The sequence below is a fragment of the Halichoeres trimaculatus genome, unplaced genomic scaffold (assembly GCF_033239565.1).
Source record: "Halichoeres trimaculatus isolate MK-OKI-2021-1 unplaced genomic scaffold, fHalTri1.1 fHalTri1_scaffold_4, whole genome shotgun sequence".
NCBI classification, from domain to species: domain Eukaryota; kingdom Metazoa; phylum Chordata; class Actinopteri; order Labriformes; family Labridae; genus Halichoeres; species Halichoeres trimaculatus.
This window is the reverse complement of record NW_027437182.1, coordinates 26,653,625-26,678,850: the sequence shown is the minus strand read 5'-3', so window position 1 is coordinate 26,678,850 and position 25,226 is coordinate 26,653,625. Positions and strand designations below refer to the sequence as shown.

The following is a 25,226-nucleotide window of genomic DNA, read 5'->3' as shown; positions in this document are numbered from 1 at the left end:
TAAACTATTTTAAAAATGCTATTTTTAGATGTTAGTAACATCCAAACTAACAAATTACTGTCACAGAAATGGCAATTTTTGCTCCATTTGAACGATCAATGAAAAGCTCTTTTCTCAATGGCATGAAGTCACACCGCTGTTGCATGCCAGTGCTGCTCCAGAATCACAATCACATTCATACAAACTGCATACTCGGTTCATTGTTAGCTTAAAAAAGGGTAAACAATTGAAAATTAAGTTCATTTGTTTAATGGAAAATACACAAACAGCGTATGTACAGTTATACCAGTAACAAACCATTTCACTTTGTCTCTTAATCTTTGAATTTGCTAAAGTAATCTCCTCTATGTTTGCAATATGAGTGGTATAATGTGATGTAATTGGTTTGTTCTACGATCTAAGCAGTATAAACAGGCTGTATGTCTAAACCACACCAGTTACACTATTCTCTTCACACATCTATCTGTAATGTAGAAAGTAAATCACTGAAAAGAGGGAAAGGTAGGTTAATTCGAAAAGTAATACAGTGTCTGTAAAAGTATTACAATCAGCATTTAACGAACACTGAGTTCAATATGTGTCAGATGAAAAGCATTAACTCCTCTTCAAGTGTTTCAGTTCAAAAACAAAACCATGGCCTCAGTGTACACATGGAAAGGAGTCAGTCTGCGATCATTGAAGAGGTGAGCTGTCAAATAGTCTGTTTCCTCTCTTAAAGCTCAAGTGTTATTAAAGCAGCTCCTCAGACTTAAAAACACACTTGGTCCAGCTGCTGTGGCTATGATTCCAGTATGAAATTCATTTTATTACAGCTTCACTTCCAAAACATTGCTGAGGCTTTGTGCTGCTTTTATGCAATGATCCCATTCTGCCAAGCTGCTTAGGCGGCCAGCTAAGAGCCACAACAGAGGCTTGTTCTGTCTTACTGCTGTCTCATGCGCTCATGTCAGCCTTAGCCAGAATATCTGCACGCTGGAAACCATCCATGCACATATTCTGCTCTCGTGGGGATTGTCTGTAGAGTTGAATCTCAGGATCCAACAGTAACAGGAGTGTGTGAGCTGTTCATGCCGGTGCTGATGGGGACGGGCTTCCAGTCAGGCTGGTAAAAGTGGATGTTGAGGGTTCGAGCCCAGTTTGCAAACACTGTCTTCTCCGTGATGAAGCGGTGGTGGCTTCCTCGACGGCTCCTCTCGTGGGTGAGGTACATGGAGCACTCACTGGGCCCCGAAGGCTCGTAGTAATGATACGGCACAGAGGGATGAGAGGAGGATCTACATGAGAGCAGAGAGGAGTACAAAAGCATGACAGTCAAAGTGAGAAGGAGGGATGTGAAGACAGAGAGGGGATAATTATGAGAAGAGGATGGGAGAGAGGGGAGAAGAAATGAGACACAGTGGGGAAGAAAACGGAGATGGGAACAAAAGAAAACAGGATGATGAAAAGAATGTGGTCTCACGGATGTGTTCATTATACACCATCTTAATCCTCTGATACCCAGTCCCACAGAGCTGAAGACTCTGCCTCTGGAGAGTTTCTTCAATCTGCACTGCTTTCTTCTGTGAATATTCAAACAAATCAAGCTGTCCTATGTGCTGTTATAAAAACATAGCTACCAAAATTAGCCCTATGATTATTACTTTACTGTATGAGCTGTTTATATTTGCAAACTAGTTCTTATAATCTGTTCATTTCAGTAACAAAATGTTGTCACTGGTGCAAAAGTCTAAGCCATTCACCAGCGTAAGAGCCAGGCAATTAAAGATTCTTGAAGATATCACTGCAGGAGGTAAATGTTACACAGACATAACAAGTGGAAGCAGTCTATAAAGATGCACCAGATAATTTTTTTTCCAACAGTAAATCAGAGTAGAGCTTTATCAGGAGAGCGTAACATCAGCTTCAAGCAGTGCAGAAAATCCAACAGAAAACCAAGACCTGGGGATGAGGAGTATCAACAGTTTGTTGGATGTTCAACACATGAAACAGGATGTTACAGACAGTTACGTCTGTGAAATGAAAGGGTTGTTGTAGATTTTTTTTTATATTTTCTAGATTGAGGGTCTGTCTGTTCTACTCACTCTGTCTCTGATTTGTCCTGAAAGTAACAACACGTGATGTGGCTGAGCAAGGTCATGATTACTGATGATTGATATCGAGACTTAGTAACACCTTCCTTGATGTGAGGTTCTGGGGTCTGTTGGGCCATTTTCTTTTCACAAATTGAAAAAATATTATATATTTTCTAAAATCTTAATTTTTGTCATGATGTGCACCTGTGATACCTTTATGTAAAAGTTTTTCACTACTGTGTTAAAACAGAAAAGTTAGTATTGTACAGTGTTATTGTATTGTTGATATACACATGGTTTAAGTTATTTTGTATTGCTGGGCGCTAAGACACTCAGTCGCGGGACTCTAAGATGAGCCATGGACCTGTGTGATATAAAAATAATAAAACTCACTGGAGGATTATAATTGCCTCCTCCAGGGAGGTTATGTTTCGGGGAGAGTTTGTCTGTCTATGTCGGTAAACAAACTCAAAACAAAACCAATGGATCTGGATAAAATTTTCAGGAAATGTTCATAATGGGATAAGGAAGAACTGATTAAATTTTGGAGGTGATCTGGATCACCGTCTGGATCCAGGATATTTTGAAGGATTCTTTATTATTGTGAGATAGGGCTGTTTTCACCATATGTGTGTATAACTCCACAAGAAACACTTGGATTGCTTTGCATAACAATGCAAGACAAGGTCACCATAATGTTTGATAGATGTGAAAGTAAGATCCAGATCCTGGCAATATTCTGGATACTAAGATCCGAAATATGAAATGTTCACTAAAAACCTACAACTTAGACCAAATTGTAGCAGACAGTCTGCTGAAAGGAAGTATAACATTAAAGTAGGACTCAAGTGTTGCGTGACAATCACAATATGTTTGGTGGAGGTCTGCACTTTCTGAGTGCTTTTCTAGTTGTTAAATATTATTTAAGTAACATGATATGGCAGTCTCAATTTTTTTTATTTAAAAATGTTTGGTATTTATTTTTATGTTTCACAGGAACATTTGCCAATGTTTCCCTAAATCTATCACTTTTCATTTAACACTCAACAGACTTTGTAGTGTTTTCCACTCAGTGCTGACATCTCACTACACGCCATGTTCACAAACTGATGGAGGACGATTCTAAAATTCCCCAAAGAAATAACTAATCCCGTTCATGCATGTTCATATTCCACTGGCAGTGCCACCAGGATCCATGTGGGGCTTAGTGTCTAACCCAAGGGCACTTTGAGGAGTGAGCTACAGGAGCAGGGATTAAACCACCATCCTCTCATGTGAGACAGATCCCACTCTACCACTGAGCCACAACCTCCCCACCATCACCAAACATCAAGGATTAAATCTAATCTATTTTATTTCTTCCACTATCCATTTGGCCGGGGTCAGATCAGTGAGACTAGACAAATGTACTTATTTGGTAAGTAAACTATGAAGCTGACAAGTCAGTGAAATAATGGGAAGTCAGTGTTGTGTGTAAGCCATAGACTGTATGAATGATGGATGACTTGACAGCTCCCCAAAAACCAAAATACCCAACCACTTGATCGCTTATTGACATGCTGCTATTAGTCATCAACCTCCTCCGTATTGACAGATGGGAAATGTGTCATTTTACACAAATTTATACACGAAGAGTGATGCTATTGTTGCAAAACTGAGAGCTGATCCCCTACTACATAGAATGGTTCCACAAATGCAAGATTTTGGGGCAAAAGTGGGGGTATTTTGGCATCAGTTTTACTGAAAGGAGGGAACAGGCAATCATTTAATACAGTCTGGAACAGAAAGTGATCTAATACCTGCAGTAATCAGGAGGTACCATGCCATAAACATTGATCCTGTCACACAGCTCCAGAGAAATGGCCATGGTAAACCAGCCGGTGCTTAGCCAGGAGTTTGAGCTTTTCCTGGAAGATACAAAAGATTTCCTTTATCAGCAGATTTCTATTTTACAGAATCAATATCGGACTATTCAGTCTTCTTCCCAGAGACTCACTGATCAAAAAAGACCATTTTATCATTTTCGGCCCATATTTCTTAATTCTACTCCATCATCCTTTTTTAGGTAAATACAGACAGTCTTTTTGTGTCCACATCTGAACACAACAAAAAGGAAATATCAATGAGTAAGACATTTATTATGTTACATGAAAGCCGAAGTGATTGGATTTTCTATTCAGATGCAATGTCCTCTTATCTTCCTGGCGGCTAACTGTTCAAATGCAAATGAGTTTATGAATGGCTGGACTGACGCAGACAAAATGTCATATTATCTTTTCGTGGCTTCACTTTGTACGCTTGTATTCAGCCAGTTATTTTTCTACCTGTGCCACATATAAAGAGAGATGTAGCTATGACAAGGTCCTTTCATTTTAAGCACAAAAGAAAGATATGTGTCTGGCGTTAGGCTTGTTTCAGTATGTAACTATATGCTGAGCACTAGAGCTGCCACTGAAATGTTTGAAGACCTCTAGTCTGCTACATGTCTGCATATCAGTGCTTCTATCTATCTATCTATCTATCTATCTATCTATCTATCTATCTATCTATCTATCTATCTATCTATCTATCTATCTATCTATCTTTCTTTCTTTCTAGCCAATATATCCAATTCATCAGCTTGTCTGTAAACTCTAAGATTAAAATGCTTCTTGTAGAATCAAATTCCCACAGAAGTAGCGAGTATTTATTGTTGATATAAAGACATCTTGGAAAATAAGACACTACAAAGCAGATCTAAACTGTAGGATCTAAACTCTGCCTTACTTTATTCAAAGATTTGTTTGACAGTTTTTCTCAGTTGCTTTGGTACATTTCTCAAAAGATCCTCGCCATTTGTCTCTTTTTCAAATTCCTTCGTTCACCCCTCAAAAGTAAATTTTCTGTGTCGATGAACATGTTATTGCATCCTCGTGTCATTGTGTATTGATGGGCAGTCTCAGTATTTAGTAATATAGTCAATATAATAGTTTACTTTGGAAGGACGTTCTGATGTAAACTTTGCCTAAAATTTTGATGACAGTTACTGTAAATTGTAAGTTACATTTTAGTGAATGTGGGAGATTGAATACAAGAGACTAGACAATATTCACATTTTCACTTTCACTGTTTGTGCTGTAATTTGGTGTTCATAGTGATGAACAAAAGACAGTCTCTTTAGGCAAAACTGTTTTGCAGTGCTATGGAAATTACAGTGCAGTGCAGTCTTCCTACACCTCCTTATGTTTCTGTATGTTGGGCCACAAATTCTCATCCACATCACAACAAAGATCTTCTCTGTCTACAAAAAGTCTGAATGATTGAGGACACAGTTGTTCTCCCAACTTTTGGCTGCATCCTTCAACCAACACCAGCCATTGTAAGCTTATGATTGAGACCATGGTCCACATGTATGATAGATCTATATTTTCCTTTTACAGAAAAAGTGTGGCCGTGGTCTGTACAGAGGGAAGTACTAGGAATGAGTACCTTACCTTATCTGGCAATCGGTACCGGTACTCAACGGTACCAATTTTTGGTCCTTTTTTGTGTTTGTGTAGTAAAAAATATCAATTTGTTTAATAATATATATATTTTTTTCAATTTAAAGTATATGTTCTTTAATATATAACCCTGCAATGTTGTGTTCATGCCCAGCATGGAAAATTGTCTACTCTCCCATTCCCTTACAGTCACAAGGATGCATTGAGGATGATTGAACCCAAACGTGGTACCTTTTGGTTTTATGTGAATCGGTACCCAGTACTTTTGACAGAATTCGGTCGGTACCTATAAAAGTATCTAATTCGGTACCCATCCCTATGAAGTACACGTACATACTTGCAAGTTGATGGTTCATTAGACAAACTTCTGAGCTATTTCAGAAAACTGGTTGATCACTGGTTGATCTGATGCTTCACACATTTCCATTTGTTGGAGAAAGTCAAGATTGACCAGGGAGCAGTTCACCAATCCAGACAGATTAAGAAAAACAGTCTGATGGGATTGAGTGGGAAGATGGTTGAAATGTTATGATAACTTGTTCAAACTTTTTGCATGCAAAGACTTGTGTGATGAACCAATGACTAAATGTTGTGGAGGGTGAGACTGTTCAACAGAGACCCATGATAATCCATTTTGATCAACATGACAAAAGCAACTAATAATGAAGAAAATGGCAAAGAATTGGACATTAACATTTGTATGGATGACCCCAAACTTTTGCAACTTATCAAAAAAAATTAGAAACTGCTTTTTTGATGTGCACAATGATGTGAAGATTGAACAAGTAGTTTAGAGAATTTCAATTCCGATCTGAGAAATGAACCAAAGCAACTGACAATAAAACTAATGGGAGATCTGTAATCTCAGCATTAATCAAACACCTACGTTTTTATCTAAATCCTTTTTAAACTGCTGAGAACTGAATCAGATTAGTCTTTGTCTTTATGAGGCATAAACTGAAAACATTTTTGTATCAGCTTCTGCCTTGTTTGCGTTTCTTCTAAGATGCATAGATAGCTGGTTGTTCACAGTTAAGTCACTCAAAACAAGAGGACTAATCCTGTCAACACTTACCTATCAATCCCTGTTTCCTTTTTAAAAAGTTCATCAAACTTGAGCATTTTGAGCCTGGAGATTATGTAGATTTTAAGTTTGGGCAGCAGCTGGCTCAACAGCCTGAGGTTGTTGTAAACATGACCCTTTCCATCCCGTCTCATGCAGCTGCTTGGTCCCCAGAAGATGAACACGGTGTCTTGGCTAGCATTAAGCAGCTGCTGCCGGCTCCGCAGCACCCTCTGTAGGCTCGAGTGAGCTATGACACGCAGACTGGTGCGTCGGCCAACATCCTGCTGATAGCCTATGTTAGGTGCATCGTTCATTCGGATCACACACTGAGAGCGGTCGATTTCTTCTCCTCTCTTGCTTCCTGTCAGCTGGCCAGAGCTGGTGACCAGGGAACATGTCCTGCAGTGCATCTTCAGATGCTGGAGAAATGAAAGGTCAGAGGTCAGACAGAGTTGCAGCTTTCCATGTTACAAATTAAAAATTGTTTCGATTTGAAATAAAGCGTCTTTGTGCATGTTGCCTGTGTGTCACATGAATGTAAAAAGTATATGAAGGAACTTGTTGATCCACCTGTTAGCTCTCCTCCTTGCATCACTGATCAAAAGTTCAAGACCAGTTGAAAAATTGAAGAATATATATTTTGGGCTGTTGAATCTTAAAAGGAAAACAATTAAAACTAGAAAAGCACTCAGACCTCGGCCAAGCATATTGTGATTGTCACACAACACTTTAGTCCTTCTTTAATGTTATACTCCCTTTTAGCAGACTGTCTGCTACTATTTGGTGTTAGTTGCAGGTTTTTTATGATAATTTTTTACCTGACAGTGTTGAAAATTATGATAACCCAGAACATATTTCATATTCTGGACCTTAGTATCCAGAATATTGCCAGGATCTGAATCATACTTCTGCATTTGTCAGAAATTATGATGACCTTGTCTTGTATAGTTTTGCAAAGCAATCCAACCATTTCTTGTGGAGTTATATACACATATGGTGAAAACGGCTCTATCTCACAATGATAAAGAATCCTTTAAAAGAAGTCCTGGATCCAGATGGTGATCAGGATCACCTCCAAAATTTAATCACTTCTTTCTTATCCCATTTTGAATATTTCCTGAAAATTTCATCAAGATCCATTTGGTACTTTTTTTAATTATGTTGTTTACAGACAAACAGACAACCTCTCCCAAAATCGTATCCTCCTCGGCGGAGGCAATGTTTCGGTTGTTTATCAGCAGATCAAAAGTTTAAAACCACAGCTCAAGAAATTCTCACAAAAACTTAAAATTAGAAATAAAGTTTCTAAAAAGGACTCAGTAATGAGTAGATCCACGGTTCTTGTTGAACACCTCAACAATTTGTTTGGGCATGCGTGATACAAGTGTTTTCATAAGGCATGGTGCTTTGAGTGGTGAAGATGGCTTCACAGAAGGCTTCCCTCACCATCCATTCACAAGTGTTCCCAGTTAGATTTACAACATTTCCTTCAGAAGAGGTCATTTGTCTGGCAGGCGTTGTGAACTGCAGCATTGTCCTGCTTAAAACCCAAGTGGTTACCACACAGACCAGGGCCCTCAGTCATGAAGGAGGCCTCCTGCAACATCTCCACATAGCCAGCTGATGTTTGACAACCCTGTACAACCTGAAGCTCCATTGTTCCACTGAAGGAAAAGCACTCCAGATCATGATGGCGCCACTTTTACTGTGCCACACAGACAACATCTCAGGTGGGATCTCCTTAGCATGCCAGTTAGGTTGGAAGCTATCAGGACCGTCGAGATTTTTTTTTTTTTCATTAGAGGATAAAACTTTCACCTTTCAATGTCCAATGTTTGGTGCTCTCTTGCAAAGCCCAGATGGAAAATTTTGAGGCATCAAGGAGATAAGGCCTTTGAAGATGTTTGATCAAGCCCTTCTCTCACAGACAACGTCTGGTAATTGGGCTGCAGTCGGCACCAGTAACAGCCTTCATTTGGGTCTAGGGATGGGTACCTTTCACATTTGAAACGATACGGTACCGATACCCGGTACCTGGCAATTGGTACCGGTAATCAACGGTACAAATTTTTGGTACTTTTTCGTGTTTATGTGGTAAAAAAAATATCAACTTGTTTGGTAATAAAATAGATTTTTTTTTTCAATTTAACATATTTATTCTCCAATATATAACTCTGCAATGCTGTGTTCATGTCCAGCATGGAAAATTGCCTACTCTTCCTCTCCCCCACAGTCACAAGGGTGTGTCCAGGTACCTAAACATGGTACCTTTTGGTTTTACGTGAATCAGTACCCGCTACTTTTGACAGAATTCGGTCGATACCTATAAAAGTACCTAATTCGGTACCCATCCCTATTCTTGTGACTGTAAGGGAGTGGAAGAGTAGGCAACAAGCATTAAAAGTTTATATAATGAGGAATAAATATGTTTAATTAAATTTTATTATTAAAAAAATAATATTTATTACCACATTAGCACACATAAATTGGTACTGTTGAGTACCAAGATCAGTTGCCAGGTACCGAGCATTGGTACTGTATCGTTTAAAACAAGAGATACCCATCCTGAGAGAGGTACTGGGGGGTGGATTTTCACTCCTGTCCCATCCCACAGAAAATAATCCTGTCCTGTCCCACTCCTGGTAAAATGACCCCAACTCCCACCCTGCTCCCTTTCAGAACGACTCCCACATACTGCTCCCATGTTTTCCCTCTTTTCAGGCAATACATTGAATTTGATCTGTTTTTTTTCCCCCGTTTTTTTTTTTTTAGATTACTTTGTGTTATGCAGCTTTATTTCAAAAGATATGGCAACAGGTTCAGTTCATCTGTGGGAAAATTAGGAGCAATTTATTGCCTCAATCAAAAAAATGCCTACCTTTGTGCAATAAACCCAAACATGTGAAGTTTCATTTTACTTATTTTTTGAGCAATTGTTACCATGAAGCTTTGACAATACTTTTTATGTTTTAATTGTTTAAAAAAAAGAACTACAACAAGAAAGAGAGCTGTCGATTTCCTTGTCAGCTCAATAGATCAGTCCTTACTTCCTACTTTGCGTTAGTCAGTCTTCAGCACATCTGATTCTACGACAGAATTTACTCAAGCTATAGCGATTTCTCAGGCAGAAGACAGCAGCCGGGAGTACTACTGGTTTCTGGAGAGTGTAGTTCTTTTCACTTGCATTACAGTGTAGGCTTATTGGAAATAAACTACAAAATGGTGGTTATTTAAATAGCGTTGTACTTGTAAACATCTGGGGCTCTAATTTTGTGGCACAGCGCAGGGGGCGCAAGCCTGGCGCACCCTGCGCAGAGTTAATTTCGTGCTGCGCACCACCGTGCGCTGCCAATTTGACAATTTGGTAGATGGTCTGGGCAGAGATGGGTGTGACTGCGCGCCAGGGGGAGGTGTCAGCAGATTCATGTTGGCGCAGTGACAATTTCGTGCCAAAAAAAAGTGCACTGATAGCTCACCAGCTCTAACCTGGTCTATCCTCAGCCCAAGGCGGAGTACACCCTCTGCAGCTGTAATTTGGTGACAGGCGCACATGTGCGCACATGTCAACAAAGCCTCGGAGGCAGGTTTCCAGAGTGTCAGGCAGATTTTAATGCAATAAACAATCACAGCAATCACTATTTAATGTAACCGTCTGAACCAGCATATACATTTGTATCTATATTAACTGTCCCGTCACATCTGATGTCAGAATAAAGCCGTTTGTCATAATGGAAAGTTAACCTGACGACAGCTGGAAGTTTGATGCACATCTTACAATTAAACAATTAACAGCCTTAACATCTGTACCAATGTACCAATGTGTTATAAAAATGCCTTTAAAGGTGTAAAAAACAAAAAAGTCTGCTTTAAAACCACACATAGTAACAGTAGTATATTGCTATTTGTTTTTATTTATTAAATGAATGATCTACAAACTTTTGTAACTTGAGGCCCAGCTATAATCAATCTGGCCCACCCAAAACTGAAATCCTGGCTCCGTCCCTGCTCACAGTTACTTTAACTTTCCAAAACATCTCTCTAATAAACAAACACCTGTAACAACCTTATTTTGAATACTTCATCTGCAAACATCTTAACAAATGTTTACAAAACATTTGGTCTAACCTTGAAATACATTTTGTTGCTCGACCCATTTTTCAGTAACTTAAGAATGTTTACACAGACCAGTTTTTTTTTGTTCACCATCTTCATACAACAAACACAGCATCATAACAAGACATTAAAATTGTGTTTTACTTTTTATTTATAAAACTTTTTATTTATAAATTTTTTATTCAAGTTTTTTTTTCTCAAAATGTTATAATTTTTTTATTTAATTTTTAAAATCATCTATTTTTAAGCTTTGTGTGTGTGTGTGTGTGTGTGTGTGTGTGTGTGTGTGTGTGTGTGTGTGTGTGTGTGTGTTTGGTGGGGGGTATTTTGGAGAGAGATTTTTGCTCTTTCTCAGTTTTTTTTAAAAGTTTTTTTAATTTATTTTTTTAAAATTTTTAAATTTTTATTTTTTTATCAGGAGAGAAGGAGAAGGAGAAAGAGGAAAAGGAGGAGGAGGAGGAGGAAGGAGGAAAAGGAGGAGGAGGAGGAAGGAGGAGCGATGTTATTTTTTCTTCCACTGCCCAGGTTTCTTCAAGCCCAGAAAGTGTCGTGTTCGTTTCCAGACTGAGGGCGATGGTGTTTCTGGTGGGCCGGCAGCTCCTGCAGTCTCAGCTGGGTCCTCAGATCCAGGAGTCCCCTTGGGTACCAAAGTTAGAGCTGGAACCTGGAATTCAGAGGGTCCTGCTGTCTCCTCCATCATGGTGGTGTTGGACTCCATGGCTTGCTCCTCCTCAGGTTTCTCCACCCCCCTTGCCGGTGGTTTGTTGGGGAGCTGGGTGTTACATGAGAGCAGGAGAGCATACTGACATCTCTGCTCCTCCAGCTCTCTGCGGTAAGCGCTCTCCCTCTCCATGATGGTCTGTTTCAGGGCATTGATCTCCTCTGCCATCTTTTCTTTGACCTCACTGAGCTCGGCCTGTGTTCTCCACATTTCCAGCTGCTCCTCTGCCATCTCATTGTTCAGAGACTGGATCTGGGTCTGGAGCTCCTGCTTCTGACTCTCGGCTTGATGTTTCAGAGTCCATAGATCAGTGTCATAGCTTTGCTGGAGCTCCTGGTTGTAAACTTTCATCTGCTCCAGTTCTTCTTGGAGAAGCTTGCTCCTTTCTTGTTCCTCCTGAAGCTCGGATCTGAGGTTTTCTTGGACGGTTTTGTGGTCCTCTCCATACTCCTTGCTGGCTTCTTGAGTTCTAAGCTGTGTTTTCAGCTCCTGCAGCTCATTCCAGTACATCATTTCTTTCTGGAAAGCGTTCTGTTGTAAGGCAGCGACCTCCTCGCTCATCTTTTGACGAAGGAGGTCCTGTTCGGTTCTCAGTGCCAGAATAACCTGCTGGTCTTTTGCGGCTCTGTCAGCTTGAGCCTGGCTTTGCTGCTGGAGCTCCTGTTGAAGGTTCTCCACCTGCAGTTTGGCACTTCGGATGTCGGTGTCGTACCGAATGTTGAGCTCCTGGTTTGAGGCTGTCACTCTCTGGAGCTCTTCTTGAAGGGCACTGATTTTGTTGGATGCCTCTGTAAGCTCTGTGTCGAACTTCTCTGTGTTTACCAAATGAGCCACCTGCAGCTCCTCATAATCGGCGTGTAGATGTTTCTTTTTCTTCTGCCTCGTAGTGTCCCTCACCTTCAAGGCGATTCTATGCCTAGAGAGCGTCTCCTGAGAGCTGTACTTCTGCAGCGTTTCCAGCTCTCTCTTGGTCTCCTTCCCTCTGTTGATAAACATCTCTTTGAGGGCTTTCTGTCTGGCCAGATGTTCTTTGGTCTCCTCCAACTCCTGGCTGAGCTGAAGTTTTTGGTTTTCAACCAGGCAACGACGGGACCGCTCTAGCTCCAGCATTTCAGTGAGATCTTTCACCTCCCTGCGGAGTCTTTCCACCTCCATGCCCTGACGGCCTGCGTTCCTGTTGATTATCACTCGGTTCATTGTTCGGTGCATCTTTTCTTTGACTTTGTAATAGTCTCTGAAAAAAGTTTGAGTTTTGAGTAGATTGTCTCTACCTTTGTGGCTCTACCAGATGAAAGATTCAAAATGGTCTGACTGCCTTGAGAGCGCCCTCTATTTATAGAAAAATATGAGAGCCTTATGACATCATAATGGGTGGAATTGGAATGTTCTCATGAAACAATGCACTGTCTCCTTCTTGTTTACATTCAAACTGAATTCTGTGATTCAGATGAAAAATTGTCTCTTTTGGTAAAAATATAAACAATAACCATTAATGAAACGAACATGACTGTAAAAAATTTAATTCTCTCAAAATAAGGTTACAGTTTTGTCTCTGTTTGTGTAACTGAGTCAGTTCTGGTGATGCCCAAATTGCCATCAAATAATTTGTCTCCTTACTTGACCACTGCACCATCTTCCTCCCCATTTTCCTCAACTTCCTGCTCATTTTATCAACTTGGATTACGACCCACCAACCAGTAATGAACTGTTCTTAGCTGAGACCAACTTTTTTTTTGACTCCAGCCAAGGGATGGGCACTGAATCAGGTACTTATTTAGGTACCAGCTGAATTAGGTCTGTAGTATCCAGTACCAGTTAACGTAAAATCAAAAGGTGCCATGTTTAGGTACCTAAACGCATCCTTGTGTCGGGATGGGTACCTTTCATATTCGAAATGATACAGTACCGATACCCGGCTCCTGGCAATTGGTATCGGTAATCAACAGTACAAATTTTTGTTACTTCTTTGTGTTTATGTGGTAAAAAATTATCAATTTGTTTGGTAATAAAATAGATATTTTTTTTCAATTTAACATATTTATTCTCCAATATATAACTCTGCAATGCTATGTTCATGTCCAGCATGGAAAATCGCCTACTCTTCCTCTCCCTCACAGTCACAAGGATGTGTTCAGGTACCTAAACATGGTACCTTTTGGTTTTACGTGAATTGGTACTCTGTACTTTTGACAGAATTCGGTACCCATCCCTATTTGGGTCAAGGATTGTTCTGTCACTTGATGGACATTCAATCGGATCTTCCACCTCTGTGCTGGTGAATTTTTGGGGGGTTAACCACTTGACTTTTTCTACCACAACCCTCAAGTTCTTTTGAGAAATTCAAAACGACTGTCTTGTGTTAGCGCATTGTGAGAGGCCTTGCTTTATGAAGCTGAACTATCTGAATATGTTCAAAGAGAGGAAGTTTCTTTTGCTTCTACCATCAAGAAGTCATGACAGTGTGAAAACCCGACAGAAAACAACATTAAATCAGTGTTTTTGTGTAGATTTGGGCTTTTAAAGGCTCTGGTCTTTAACTTTTTATTTATTGATGAACAGCCTGTTTCATATTCATTGTTTTTCAATAAATTGCTCACTGAAATGTTTTTGCCCTCACTTAAATTCCTTTGTCTTAAGATCCAACAACGTAAAATGTAAATTTGTGCGTTTTTTTTTTTTCAACTAGTCCATAATTTTTTATCAGGTGCATACAGACACACCCCATGTCAATTCACCTGAAATATCCTCAAGTCCATACTAATAGATTACAGACTTTATTTAGAGAAATCTAAGAGTATTTACTGTGTCATATCCCTACCAAGGTCAAGTCTTTTTTAACTGGATATTCTTCTGAAAAGTGTCTGCCAAAAGATATAAAAAAAACCAGAAGACTTCAGTCTGTACAACACATGTAACAAACAGCTAAGATAACAAAACATTCCTTCAGCTTGACGCATTTCATAAACTATAAGAAAGTCTTGAAGGCAACTACAAACGTGTTTAATGTAAAGATGTTTAAGTGATGAAGAACTTTAAACACATGCAGAACCTGAGGGAATTGTCATTGTCAAAGAGTTGAGCAGCTAAAGTACAAACAGGCAGATCTGTCACTTACCCTATCATTAAAACACTCTGCAGATGATCATGTCTGACAGCAGTGGAGGCTATTCTTCACTAGGCTTTTGTAGGAAAATCATAAACACACACTGAAACCTGTGAAGAAACTCAGTCACACTAAGCCCTCGAGAAATGTTCCCTTTCATGAAACTACGGATGCATGTACAGTGTCGGTCACAACATGCCCCCTTGATACAAAATCCGGTTCATGTTTCATTCATGCACAGCAGCTTTCAAAAAGGTGAATGTATTGCAGGGCTGTTGCACTGGTTTGCACTTTCCTTCGTCCATGTTGTTCCCACCAGGTTTTCAGTGCAGAGAAAGGTGAGCTTGGATTGAATGATCCGACAGCAAAAACCCAGAGACCCTTCACATGAATTATTCCCAACCTTAATAGAGAGCTACATTGGCATTCTGAACTGTGCTCTGGGCTTCACACTCCATCAGGTTTGGAGGTGGGGATGTGTGTTTGTCCATATAATTGTGTGTGTGTGTGTGTGTGTGTGTGTGTGTGTGTGTGTGTGTGTGTGTGTGTGTGTGTGTGTGTGTGTGTGTGTGTGTGTGTGTGTGTGTGTGTCCGCTTACCTACATTCAGGTGAAATTACCAGCACTGGAGGCTGTGCTGCTCCCACCACAATATTTATAATACTCTCCCACTATCTCTGATCCCACATTGAATGATTTCCTGATGTTTGTGTGTGTGGGTGGGTGTGTGTGTGTATGTGTATGTGTGTGTGCGCATCTGTTTTCATGTCTATTAGAAGTCTGTGGATGTCCTTAAACCCGTTTGATGGCCCCTCAGATATGCAACACAACTATGATCCCCTGACATGAGTCTTCAACTGTCTGAAAAGTGTCAAGATTTAAAACCCACTGTAATCCCCTCAATACACACACAAACACACACACCACCACATGCATGCGTGCCTTTTCAACAGAGGGTTATCATCTTATATCAACCATGGGGGAGACTTTGTGGTCATTTCAAAAATAAGTAAAAATTTAATGAATAGAAACATTTATAATTAAGGTCTTTGACCATCTGTGAAGTGTGAACAAGTGTTGTGTGAACAGGTCATTAAACTTCCTGCTCCAGCCAGAAGAAGAGAGACTGTCGAGCATGGTTTGAAACAGTAACACATCGGCAGGTCACCTCTTTGTAAACATTTCAAGGAGTGTGACAGACTGTGACATAATTTAAGTTTGGCTTAAAGCGAGACAAAGACAACAACCTGAAAAATGTCCCCTGGACAGTCTCCTATTGGCGAATACGACCATAACCAAGTTCCCCATTAGGTAGATACGTAAGGGAGCACACACATGCACACGCACACACACACACACACACACACACACACACACACACACAAAAAGCTTCAAATCTTTTTGCACCAAGAAACAGGATTTCCAATTCTCCAACGTACTTCCCAAAACAAACCATTTCCTACTGGAGTGTGTTTGCCCTCTCTGTCCTCAGACCCCCTCCATCTATAAGAGGTAGACTTGAGCAAATTACACCCTTCACTGCACAAACACACCTTCCATGTCTTTGCTGAAGAAGAAAAAACAGTCCTTTAAGCTGTTTCTTCTTCTACAAACAACATTCTGCATTCTGCTTTCAGCTCTGTCCTCATGGTTACCCCCAAAGCAACTTTTAATCACTTCAAAGCTCAGCGAATGTGTTAAACCGGTAAAAGGCGATTGAAGGTTGCTCTGGCGGTGTTATGCTTTGAAGTGCCCATGAAATAATAGTGTCCTTGACGGTAATGCTAAAGCTTCAGTACAGGCTTCTGACAGTTTTATGAGTTTGGAAAATAGCCACCCTGTAAAGCATATGTCTTATTAAGAGGGGCTTTCCGGATCAGTTGTGCAACATTTCAGATGATGAATTAATGAATATGAGTGTAATTTAATGCATATTAAAAGCAGTTTGAAAACGCATAATCAGCCTTAGATTAACATTGTGGTCCTTTTGTTTGTTATCCAATTATACCTTAAGCACTTGAAGCCTCCTACACACACTCAGACTGCACTTCATCGGGAGGACAGAGGCTTGTCTAAACCTATTAATAATGCATACACACTTTCAAAGGTAGACACGATTTAAAGGTGTAACATTTGAAGCTGAGAAGCCATTTCAATGTGTTAATGTCACTACAACGACTGGATGTCTAATGGAAAAGATCGTCTTGGTACTTTAAAAACACTTTTTTTGCCAAAACTTTTTTTTGTGAATGTCCCATATTATGAAAAAATCACTTTATTAAGTCTTCTAGTGAAATTTGTGGGTCTTTGGCTTTTTCTCCCATCCCACTAAATGTGATATTTAATGACAAAACCTGTGCTTAGTAGTGCTTGTAAAAGTAAAATCCTGACCTAAAACAAGCTGTTTGGATTTTGGGGATTTGCCGACGCCAGCGAGTCCCTTTTTTGACCAATCAGGAGCAAGTCTGACCTGATTGGGTCACCGGAGCAGATACCCCCCAACCCCTTCTCTCCCCAGAGGGGAGAATGCCAAAGTTGAAGAGCCATCACTGCTCTGTTTTTGGCTGTAAACAGCCACATAGTTCCATGCACAAGCTTCCCAACTCGGAAGAAGACAAGACTAAGTGGCTAGAGTCCATTTATCAAGGAAATGTGCCAGCTACACTCAGTAAAACGGTGCATGAGTGTGCTAGTCACCTCACGGCCGACTGCCTTTCCAACTTTGGACAGTACAACAGAGGGCTAGTGAATAGACTGGTCTGAATCCGGGCGCATTACCAACCATCCACCAACAAACCTCTGACCCTGGAAATGTGAGTATTTTAAATGCTGTGTGCTGTGGAGCAGATGTAAGAGCTTTTCCTCAGTGCCCCCCCCCCCTCTCTGTGTTAGCTTCAGGATGCTAACTTCAGCTGCAGCTAGCCCATTGTTTTAGCCTGTAATGTTACAGTAAATGAGCTTCGCTGTTTTCTAAACATTGTGCACTCGGAGCTCATGGCGCCGCTCTCAGTGACGTGGAAAAGCGGGGCGGTATCAGTGGTGGCTCATTTACATATGAAGGTCACGCCCACTAAATCAGAGCGTTCTGAACAGAGGGGCTATGAGAGCCTGTGTTACTACCATTTCATGAAGAAAGCAATGATCCATAATATGGGACCTTAAAATATTTTTTGATGTTTATTTATGTTGCTGAGATGTTTACAAAATCTGTAATGTGATTCTTCCTATTTTTCCCTTCTATAACTTTATGTGGGTAAAGTTATCAGCAGAGAACGCATCTTTGTTATAAAGATAATGATGTGATTTTTTTTTTTTTTTTTTAAGAAATATCAGAAAATACTCTGTTCAACGCAGGATGTATCATGCCAGGTTTTATATATCGGACACATCATTAGCGTCTTGTTAAGTATTCTCAGCACAGGTTTCTTTTAACTGGAGACAGAGCAGTGACTTTCAGAGCAGGAGCAGATGAAGCAGCGATGAGGAGCACTGCTCTGGTTCCAGTTTCAGTCAATTACTGCCCACACACCAACTCTGGGCTCATCAGTATGATCCTGTTTATAGTTCCCAGGGGAACCCAGGATCATAATTGCTTTCAGAGCAAACCCCATCAGTCAGTCTCTGATATTGCTCCAGGGGCTTCACAGTGCCTCCAATCCACCAGCCTCTGCCCTCTGCTCCCTTTCAGTTCAAGAAGGCTGTTGGAGAGCATAGACCTACAGAGGATTTAGCCTGGGCACGACTGGGATATTTAGAGGAGAGTCATTTGATAAATATCGTTAAAGGGCCCCACTGTCATTGTTATTTGTAGGTTTGAAGATTATAATTCTTAGGTTATCTCAAAGGTTTTGTAACTCCAAAGACATTTTGTTGTAATAAAGAAACACAAAAGTGTTGCAGTTAAAAACCTCAGCAAACATTAAACAATACATCTCATCTTAAGTTTTCAGACAACCAGCTGCTGCTTTTTCATTAACCTATTTATTGAAATTATGTAAACTGTGTTATAAAAATATTAATACATTTCATTTGAGTGACGCCTTTCAGGACAGTCAAGTGCACCTTATAATTTAAAATGCTTTGCAATGTGCTAATAGCTCAAATGAGAGTGGAGGTGGGTTAAGTTTTACCTGTTGTATCGTGTGAGAGTTTAATGATCGGCATGTTTTCCTCTTCTCTGACACAAATTAATTATACAGACATCCTCCAGACGGTTGACACCTCATTAAATCCCTCATGTGAGACACACTTTCAAGATGCAATCCCAAACTTACTCTGCTCTCAATTTCAGGGAGTGTAGGCGAGCTGATCAAGGAAGCCTTTTTTCTCTCTCTTTGCTGTTATGTCAAGCTTAGATGGAGAGCAGAGACAGGGGCTGCATCTCAGAAGACTTAGCCTTGTTAGCAAGAAATGTAGTGCATTTAAAAAAAGAGCAGAGTAGATTTAACAAGCATCTTGCTATGGAAGTGTTAACCAAAAACCAACTGATTAGATTTTATTATTTTTAAATAGCGAGCACATGTTAACATCAGGTATGAGATGCATTAGTATGTTCACGTCGTCTTGTACTAAATTCTGCTATTCCAAGGAGTTAACCCTTACTTTAAGGGAAGTTATGCCAGAAAGGTGATATTAGTCATTCTGCACATCTTTCCTATATAATACATTTTAAGTATTGTGTAATAAAAGGGTCAGAACAGGAGAGATTTTGCCATTACTTTACTTCTTTATGACACACATTTCTCTAAGGCTGACTGCATTAAAGGCTGCCAAAGCTCAAGAAGCCATCTCTCATAATAAGCAGGTAGATGGTAAACTGGCACAGGCTCATGAGCCACATGCCTGCACTCGCACACGCTTTTCACATAAAGGGCCAATGTATATTGATTTCGCTGACAGTTCTTCAAAAAGGTCAGCATCTCTTTAACTGGGATCGGCAAAACATCAGAGATGGAAAGAAGATGAGCGGTGCAGGGGAAAATTGGAGCGGCTGTGTGTTGAGGTGTTCAGACTCAAACGTGGGTGTGTGGATTTCAAAGAGTGCAGCTCTAATTACTGTGGCTTGTCAACAAAGGGGAAATGCAGGAGCACATCTCATAGAAACCTGCAGATATTCAAGAAGGCAAAAGGGAAACATAATGAACGCCAGTTACTCAAAAACATCCAGTATGCTCTGAATTTGATGAACCTCTGAAGTCTGATCTTCTGTAGACTTTATGGATTTCAACACTGTTTTTCTGTTCTCATACCACCATGAAACACCCAAAATAAAAACACCTACACTAACAACTGAAAAATGAGCCGACATGGCCTCAGGAATAAACGTGTGTTGATGGTTGTACACAAAAAAGAGCAAAAGCAGGCATAATCCTCCACCCACCTTTTTGAAATCAAAGCCCACACAACGGAGACATTCATGTGAGGTAATATAGGTCATAAAACGGGGTCTAGCAGGCACATCACACAGAGCTCCACTCGCATCTCTGATGAGGGCATTAAACTTTTACATCCTGTCTGGCCATTTGCGTGGGGTTTCCTGCATGTGTGTGTCAGGACAAAGATTCCCTCCAGCGGCAGAAGCAGCAGACCTAAGATGACCCTGGAGGGAGCAGCACAGACACACCAACCTACTCCGCTGATCCAGCAGCAGGTTTCTTCTGGTTAGTCACTCCCTCAGCTCTGTGCAAGGGTGCTGAAGTTGCAGCAGCCACCATGAGGGAAGTGCGTGTGTGGGGGTTGACACTAAGCAGTTTGAAGATTTCCCAGAGTGGAAACATCATGAATCAGCTGTCATCCAAGGAGAAGGAGAAGGTGGTCGGCTGTGACTGAATATTAATGTTGCTTCTCTATAGAACAGCTAAATTAAAGCAGCTGCCCCTCATTTCTCCATAGATTAATGCTTCTTTTTCATGTACTTAAAAAGGAATATGATGTTACAACATCTCAAAGGAGGCCAGAACATAAAAACCTGGCACTTCAAAACACAGAAACAAATCCTGGGAGCCCGATCAAACCTCTCACCTAACTCACACTTTTATGTCACTGATCATTGATCAATAATAGGCAAACTTTAACCAACATCTACTCCTAAAATCCTCTTCTGGCAAGGGCTTCCTGGGAAACTCAACATCTTTTCTGCTCTGGTGTGTCTTGCAACATCTCTGTCTTACTGGAGGGAGGACATGATGCTATCTGGATGATCTTTTGATCTGATTGAACCATCTGTCCACAAGGCTGGGTTTGAATAGAAGGGCTCAGCTTGATGAAAACAAAAGCTGAGGAGCTTTTAAAACTGAAGGATTGCAGCAGTGATTTCTTAAGTAGCTCTTCAAGTAGAAACGCATCCCACATTTTGTCGCTAAATATTTCATGGTATATGCATTATGTATTATATATTAAAAAGCAGGATAAACAGAAGAAGTTAGAGATGGTACTTCCACAGCAAATTCCAGTTTTTGGGTTCAACATTTTGATGTTAATTTATATCAGTTGAGGCTTAAGATGCCAGAAAAATATTTTTTTACTCCAGTTTCCACATTAACACAAAACTTCATCCACAAACGCAATGCAATGTATTCAAAACATTGACTTAACTTTATTTGTACAATCAACCCGACAAACTTTACTGAAATACTTACATCATATTCAGCTATGATGATGGCTTGAGACATGGATTACAAATAGAGAGGGGGGATGTTTCAGTTTTCAGTGAAACCAGGGCAACCCCTGAAGCTTCAAAAATCCATTTCAAGCACACACCTGAACTCTACATTCACATGCCAGGTTCCCTGCATTCCCTGGATTGCAGCAGAATACTGATCAGGTGCAGCTTCATGTAAAACTGCAGCAGTATCCATTGACTTTTTTGGTAAATTTCGCAGAATAGACAGATTTAAGGACACACAGTATGTAAAAAAACAGTGACTAAATTAGTGTACAGAGCTAGATTTGTCCAACACACATCCAAACATTGAGGTCATTCAAGGTACTTGAATGTTCTCAATCCACGCTGCAGTTTTCTCCACTGTTTGGCTCTATGTAGTCTTTTCAAAGCACTTAAAATTCATATGCTACCATTTCCACATATCCCAATCCTCTCTGCATGAAGGCACCAAAAGCTCTGAGAACTCTTACAGCTTCATCACTAAATCAGAAATGATTTTGTGGGAGTCACGCAAAACAAGTGTGTTGCTCTATTCTTTACAAAAGAGTTGAGATGAAATAGATAGATAGCAATATATAGTTAATGCAACTCATCTGACATTAGGATCCTCTGGGCATTTTTCTATTCTGCAGTTATGTTACCCTACCATTACTGGCCATATTTAGCTTTCTCCATTGTCTGTCTTTATTAACTGCAAATCAAACTGACACCAGGCCTCCATGGTCCATCCAAAAGCCAAAACACCATCTCAGTGCACATTGATATATATGAAATGGTGAGCCAAGGCTAAAGCAGAAAACATGAAGAAGGCAGGTTTTATAGCCCACACAGCAGCTAGCCAGTAGAGGGAGCTCAACATTTTGGCTTCACCGTGCATGAACACTGAAGAAATCCATTTTAATACTGATCGGTTTGTTTTTGTTTATCAGTATTTTTGAGCCTGCACCAATATTCCATCATTTTGCTAAGTTGAGTTTTCCTTCTCCGATCAAATAAACTCTGAAAAAACAACAGCTGTCCTGAGCAAAGCAATTACTTCTAGAGCTCCCTCTGGTGACTGGCTGCAGAATGAGTCATGAAGTCCATGCAGTGGATAGGGATGGATACCTTTCACATTTGAAACCATACGGTACCGATGCTCAGTACCTGGCAAATGGTATCGGCACTCAACAGTACCAATTTTTGGTACTTTAATTTGTGTTTATGTGGTCATAAATTCTAATATGTATAATAAAAAATATCTCAAGTTTTTCAATTCAACATATTTCCTTCTCGGTATTTAAACTTGCAATGCCGTGTTCATGTCCAGCATGGAAAATTGTCTACTCTTCCACTTCCTCACAGTCACAAGGATGGGTTTAGGTACCTAAACATGGTACTGTTTGCTTTTACATGAATTGGTACTCAGTATTACATGCGTAATTTAGTCAGTACCTATCAAAGTTCCTAATCCTTAGCAGTGGAAAAATATATGGTGAACAGAGTTACACCTCTTTGCCACAATCTGTGTTAAGGTTTGGAAAATTTATTCCATATTTGTGTGTTGATATTGTTTTTCATTTTTATGTGATACTGTGTGAGTTTCCCTTTATTTAGTTAAATTATTTTGTTTTGTAAATTTCCTTGATCCAATCTAATAAGAACAATTAATGTTTGATGAGGTTGAAAAAAAAAATAGCTCTTGCTAGAAGGTGCCCTCTGCCCTCTGCTCAGGCCGAGGACCCTAATTAAAAACTATATCATGATCGATAATTAACTTTTGAGGTCACTTTTGAGTCAACATGTCAGTTGGAAAAAAAACAACCAAAAATATTCAGAATAAACCCGTGCTAACAACATTTCTGAAATAGCAGAGGGAGACAGACCGTGTACGGAAGCACAGATGGAGAAAATTACCTGACGATCTACGACACCTGTGTACCCCTCCAGTGTTGGTGTTGGAGGTCTCTGTGGTTTTCTGGATGGAGCAGGACCATCTGAACGCTGGGGCGACAATGATGATACAGACGAGGAAGAGGATCTGTCCCTGGAATTGCTGTTGTACATCAACATAAAACTGGTAACCATGGTAATGACGATGATGCCGCTAACGCCTTGGTACTGAAGGGACATAGGAAAAAAAAGTTGGACAGAGCTCAACAGCTTTATAGAGCCAGAGGGTCTAGGTTTAGATTATGTGGTACATCTTTGGTCAAAGTAATAAAGAAACCTAATATCAGATACAAAGCAGATTGTTGCATAAACAGCATCTGTTCTTTCCCCCTACAACGCTGAGAATAAAATGTCAGCTGTGCCACTCAAACTAGCTGAATAATAGCAAGACAACCTGTGGGAAAGCCAGAAACAAAGATAGCACTGGCTTCTGATTTCAAACATGATTCATAGTTAGTTCCCTCACTGCAGAAAAAAAAAACATCTTTAGACGCCATACTATCTCCCTAATTTCAGAAAACAACTGAAGCAGCTGTAGAATTTTAAAATAAAAACACAAAGTGCATTTAGGTCACAGCAGAATGTGTCAGAGCTTCAAAAAACCCTGAAGCTCCGTTCTGGGCTTGATTTCAGTTTAGTATGTATTCAGCAGGTCTCATCTGTCTCACCACTCTGATCTTCATCTTCATTTCACCTCGTTTCCCACCGCACACCGAGCCTTCATCATACCGGGACCAGAGCTCACTCACGGAGAGTCCGGAGTCTTCAGCATGCAACACCGGAGCAGCAGCATCACTTGGAGGAGACGACGCTCCGGCACTCCGCTGCTCTCCCAACCATGCTCCTCTCCACAGGGACTCAGCGGCGCGCCTCATGGTCCTAAACAACTCCATTTCCCAGCCTACCTCGGTATTGTTCCCTTTGCTGGTGGCTCGTGAGATGCTAATCGACCACGAGTTGTATTGAAAACAACCAGTCTGTATTGTCGTGACAGGGACCCAATGAATTAATTGGAGTTTCCTAAACGTATCAGATGGCTGCCTTGCCCCAAATATTGCAGATTCTATAGGCAACAGGTAACATCAAAATTTCAACAAAGAAAACACAGAAAAGCAGGAAAAGAAAAACGGGTGAAAAGGGGCCAAGATGATAAGAAAGTGGGTATGAAAACATAACTGGGTTATACTTGACTAAACAGAAATATTGCACACCAGGAGATCACGTGGTTCTAAACTGTTTTTGAATTAATATTTTTATTTTTATATTGAGGTAAAAATGTTTCGATTCCCTAAAATCTACTTTTGCAATTTCTGATTGATAGAATTAAAACCCTTGAGGCTTTGTGGTAAGAAAAGTCAATTGACTTATTTAAAAGTGACGGGAAAGAAAAAAGAAAAGAAATAGCTTGGTCTTTTACCACACTAATTAAAGCAATGTCTAAGATATTTCACTATGGTGGCTGGTAGGTGTCACAATTATCAAAAGCCACAACATATATGCCAAAGCTATGACATGAATGCAAGAGCAAAAATGCAAATGCAAAAGCCACAACACGACGGCAGTACAGCTACAACGGAAGTTAAAAAAGGTTATTTTTTTTCAAAGGGACAAAGAAATTGTAAAAGTATGAAAGAAACTATAAATATAGTTTCGTAGGGGTGTCACCTTGTGGTATCCTTCATAGTAGTCATATTTCTTTATTCACGTTGGCATTTGAGCTATATTTATCATAGGTTAAGTTATAAAAGAAATAAATCATTAACTTACTCTCACAACTTTTCTGTGTCTGTTCAGAAAACTGTCCTCTTAACTTCTGTTGTGGCTGCACTTCCGCTGTGTTGTAGCTTTTGCATTTGTGTTGTGGTGTTTGCGTTTGTGTTGTGACTTTTGCATTTGCGTTGTTGTTTTTGCAAATCGGCTGACACCTATCGGCCACCGTGCATTTCTCATGATTTGAGTATAGCTTGAATCCAAATGTTCAAATTTGATTTCTTTTCAATCCTGTCCTTCAAAAAGTATGTTCTTGCCACTGCACCAGGATAAAGATAAAGATAAAGATAAAAAATAGTTTATT

The 25,226-nt window shown here is 40.1% G+C and overlaps 2 protein-coding genes across 2 annotated transcripts; both read right to left on the bottom strand.

Annotated features, from left to right (window-relative positions):
* Positions 1-279: 279 nt before the first annotated feature.
* On the bottom strand, positions 280-24,256 carry st6galnac5b (ST6 (alpha-N-acetyl-neuraminyl-2,3-beta-galactosyl-1,3)-N-acetylgalactosaminide alpha-2,6-sialyltransferase 5b). Its single transcript, XM_074669181.1, has 5 exons — positions 23,821-24,256; positions 23,117-23,320; positions 6,630-7,039; positions 3,872-3,979; positions 280-1,274 (listed from the first exon to the last, which is right to left on the bottom strand). Exons 1-5 carry the CDS (start codon positions 24,043-24,045, stop codon positions 1,031-1,033), a joined length of 1,191 nt encoding a protein of 396 aa, XP_074525282.1. The 5' UTR covers positions 24,046-24,256; the 3' UTR covers positions 280-1,030.
* Positions 11,144-13,151, bottom strand: LOC141789653 (uncharacterized). Its single transcript, XM_074669180.1, has one exon. It carries the CDS (start codon positions 12,661-12,663, stop codon positions 11,236-11,238), a length of 1,428 nt encoding a protein of 475 aa, XP_074525281.1. The 5' UTR covers positions 12,664-13,151; the 3' UTR covers positions 11,144-11,235.
* Positions 24,257-25,226: the final 970 nt, after the last annotated feature.